The sequence below is a fragment of the Gekko japonicus genome, unplaced genomic scaffold (genome assembly GCF_001447785.1).
Source record: "Gekko japonicus isolate JY-2015 unplaced genomic scaffold, Gekko_japonicus_V1.1 scaffold3618, whole genome shotgun sequence".
Lineage (NCBI taxonomy): Eukaryota > Metazoa > Chordata > Lepidosauria > Squamata > Gekkonidae > Gekko > Gekko japonicus.
Genome location: NW_015169892.1, coordinates 131,826 through 134,991, shown reverse-complemented (window position 1 = coordinate 134,991; position 3,166 = coordinate 131,826). Strand labels below are relative to the sequence as shown.

At 47.8% G+C, this 3,166-nt stretch overlaps 1 protein-coding gene across 1 annotated transcript in view; it reads right to left on the bottom strand.

Annotated features, from left to right (window-relative positions):
* Window positions 1–388: 388 nt before the first annotated feature.
* Window positions 389–3,166, bottom strand: part of PSMG1 (proteasome (prosome, macropain) assembly chaperone 1) — a gene marked incomplete at its 3' end in the record, with an annotated part of 11,415 nt that continues 8,637 nt past the window's right edge. Inside the window, exon 6 of the mRNA XM_015417480.1 lies at window positions 389–538. Coding sequence (XP_015272966.1) covers window positions 389–538 — 150 coding nt within the window. The remainder of the gene's footprint in view (window positions 539–3,166) is intronic.

The following is a 3,166-nucleotide window of genomic DNA, read 5'->3' as shown; positions in this document are numbered from 1 at the left end:
GGTGGGTGTTGCCTTCTGACACACTTCTGGTGATGTCAGGGGGTGTGGCATGTGCAAATAAGTTATGCTAATGATCTCCTGCACCTCTTTTTCTACGAAATGACCCCTGCCTATACGATCTCTTCTGCTGCCTTCTCAGTGCTCCAAAGTGGGGAGGGTGAGCTGAGTTATCATGTAAGTGATGCAAGCAGTATAGTCTTGCTAAAAGAGACTTCAGGTATATTCCAGAAGAGCCAAAAAAATGTGAAGCTAACCCTTCCGGAAACTAAGCCATTAGGCCCTGTAACTGCAAAGAAAGAACTTCCATAAATTTAAACCAAATCTTCCTCACAACAATTGCTAAGCTGAACTACTGGCTGTTTGAAATAAGACGGGGTATAGTGCAAACAATGAAGTCTTACCTTAACCAAGCTACTCAGGATTTTGGAAGACAGGACCGGCTTGAAAGCTTCAACTGTAATGACGTCCAGTTTGATGACATCAGTATAACACTGATAAAGCACAGCAGGGATTTGCCACACTTGACAGTAACTGAGAACTAAGCACAATCAAAGAAAGGAGAGGATCAGAAAACTGATCTACAATGGATAATAAAGATATGTGTACTGTTGATCAGAATTCGTTACTTAAAAGATTTTTACTCAGCCTTTCCATGTGCCCTGGACCAAGAGGCCAACCCCCTGGGCCTAGAGGCCCATACTTAATTACAAATTTAATTCTTTAAATTTAAACATCAGCATCACAAAAATATTAATCACCACATCTACCACGTTTCTATCATATAATATCGCCACTAAAAGCCTTGCAAACCAAATAAGGTCTTAATGCTGCTTAAAGGTCAAAAAGCACACCTCGAACCGGGCCTGAAAGCAGACTGCTAGCTAATTTTGCACTGGTCACATTCATCCTTATCCCCAGCATTCTATACTAGTTTGGTGTAGTGGTTAAATGGGCGGACTCTAATCGGGGAGAACCGGGTTTGATTCCCCCCCCCTCCACTTGCACCTGGCTGGATGGCCTTGGGCAAGCCGTAGTTCTGATAAGAGCTGTCCTTGAAAAAGAGCAGTTTCTGTCAAGAGCTCTCTCAGCCCCACCTCCCTCACAGGGTGTCTGTTGTGGGAAGGGGAAGGGAAAGGCGTTTGTAAGCCGCTCTGAGACTCCTTTGGGTAGTAACGGGCGGGGTATAAATCCAATCTCTTCTTCTAGCTAGGGCAGAGGTGTCAAACTCATTTGTCACGAGGGCTGGATCTGACATAAATGTCACTTTGTTGGGCCGGGCCATGTGTGCCATAAAACGTAAAGTCAGGTACCAGCAATAGAAACCATGTAAAAGACAGTGGCTGGTAAGCTCTCTGCGTTGAGGTATCCTCACCGCAAGGCCCCATGGGCTGGGAGGAGGGTGCAGAGAAAAACCCACAAAGGAGGACTGGAGAGGCAGCAGTGCAGCACGGGGCAGATGCTCCTACGATGCTTGACTGCTTCAGATGGGGTTGTTCTGCCATGCTGAAGCCACAATGGAGTGACTCCCCCCAGTCCCTCCCAGCACTCCCCCCCCTTGTATCAGTTGCTTGCGGGCCACATAAAAGCCCTGGATGGGCCAGTTCTGGCCCCCGGGCCTTATGTTGATCTGACATAAATGTCACTTTGTTGGGCCGGGCCGTGTGCGCCATAAAACGTAAAGCCAGGTACCAGCAATAGAAACCATGTAAAGGACAGTGGCTGGTAAGCTCTGCGTTGAGGTATCCTCACTGCAAGGCCCCATGGGCTGGGAGGAGGGTGCAGAGAAAAACCCACATAGGAGGACTGGAGAGGCAGCAGTGCAGCATGGGGCAGATGCTCCCATGCTTGACTGCTGCAGATGAGGTTGTTCTGCCATGCCGAAGCCACAATGGAGTGACTCCACCCAGTCCCTCCCAGCACTCCCCCCCCCTTGTATCAGTTGCTTGCGGGCCACATAAAAGCCCTGAATGGGCCAATTCTGGCCCCCGGGCCTTATGTTTGACAGCCCTGAGCTAGGGCTTCTGGGCCATCTTCAAGGGCAGCCACCCACAGACTACACTGCAGTAATCCTAGAGGCAGGGACAACTGTTGGAAGATGCTGGGATTCTGTTCACAGATACTGTGGAGAAATGCCATCCACCCAAGCATTCAACTCAATATTGCAGTTATCCGTGCTCTGGTAAGTCTCTCAAAAGGTTCTCCCAGATTAGAGTCTTAACCACCACACCAAACTGGCTTGAAAGGTCAATTGTGCCCAGAAGCAAACTGGAAGCCAGTGTAGGTGGAACAAGACTGGAGTGATATGGGATTTTCTTAGGAGCACAAGCCACGATGGACTAAGCTTATACCTAGGGACTCCAACTTGCCCATGCAGCAAGGGACAATGGAAAGAAGTCCCAACCAGGACCTCTGAAGACATTGAACTTTAAACCACTGCGGCTTCAAGTAAAGCTAGCCTGCCCTAAGTAAACACCATTTAGGATACGTTCCACGTTTAGGGAGAGGGGGTTGTGTCTCCCCCTTTTATTTGTTCCCTTTCTCAGCCTGAAATGCTGGAACAGACCATGTATATTCTTTTTATTCATTTATAAAACTTCATTGTATTTTGAATGCTCAGAGTCTGATCTCTGGGGGGAAAGGTAAAGGTAAAGGTTTCCGGGAGGTCCGGGAGATGCGTCTGCCAGCGTGTCGCCATAAACCGGAAGCCTATTTAAAACAGTCTTATGCTGCCTTTGCATTGAATCAGGATCTACAGAGCAACAATATAAAAACACTAAAACAATTAAAATTCAGTTAAAAATATAAAATTCAGTTTAAAACGCAAAGAACACGAGAAGCAGGGCCAGAAACCATTATGGGGAGTGTGCCAGACAAAACAAAAAAAAAAGTTTTCACCCGCTGGCAAAAGACACCAATAGAGGGTGGCAGAAGAATCTCCCCGGGGGAGGGAATGGCACTGTTTTGGCGTCACAACCGAGAGGGCCATTTCCTCAGGTTGCCACCGATGGTAGGAATAACCAAAGCAGGGCCTCCACAGATGACCAGAGTCTAAGGGCAGGATTGTACAGGAGAAGGCGATCCTTAAGGTAAGCTGGTTTCAGGCCGTAAAGAAGAAGAAGAGATTGGATTTATACCCCGCCCTTCACTACCCAAAGGTGTCTCAGAG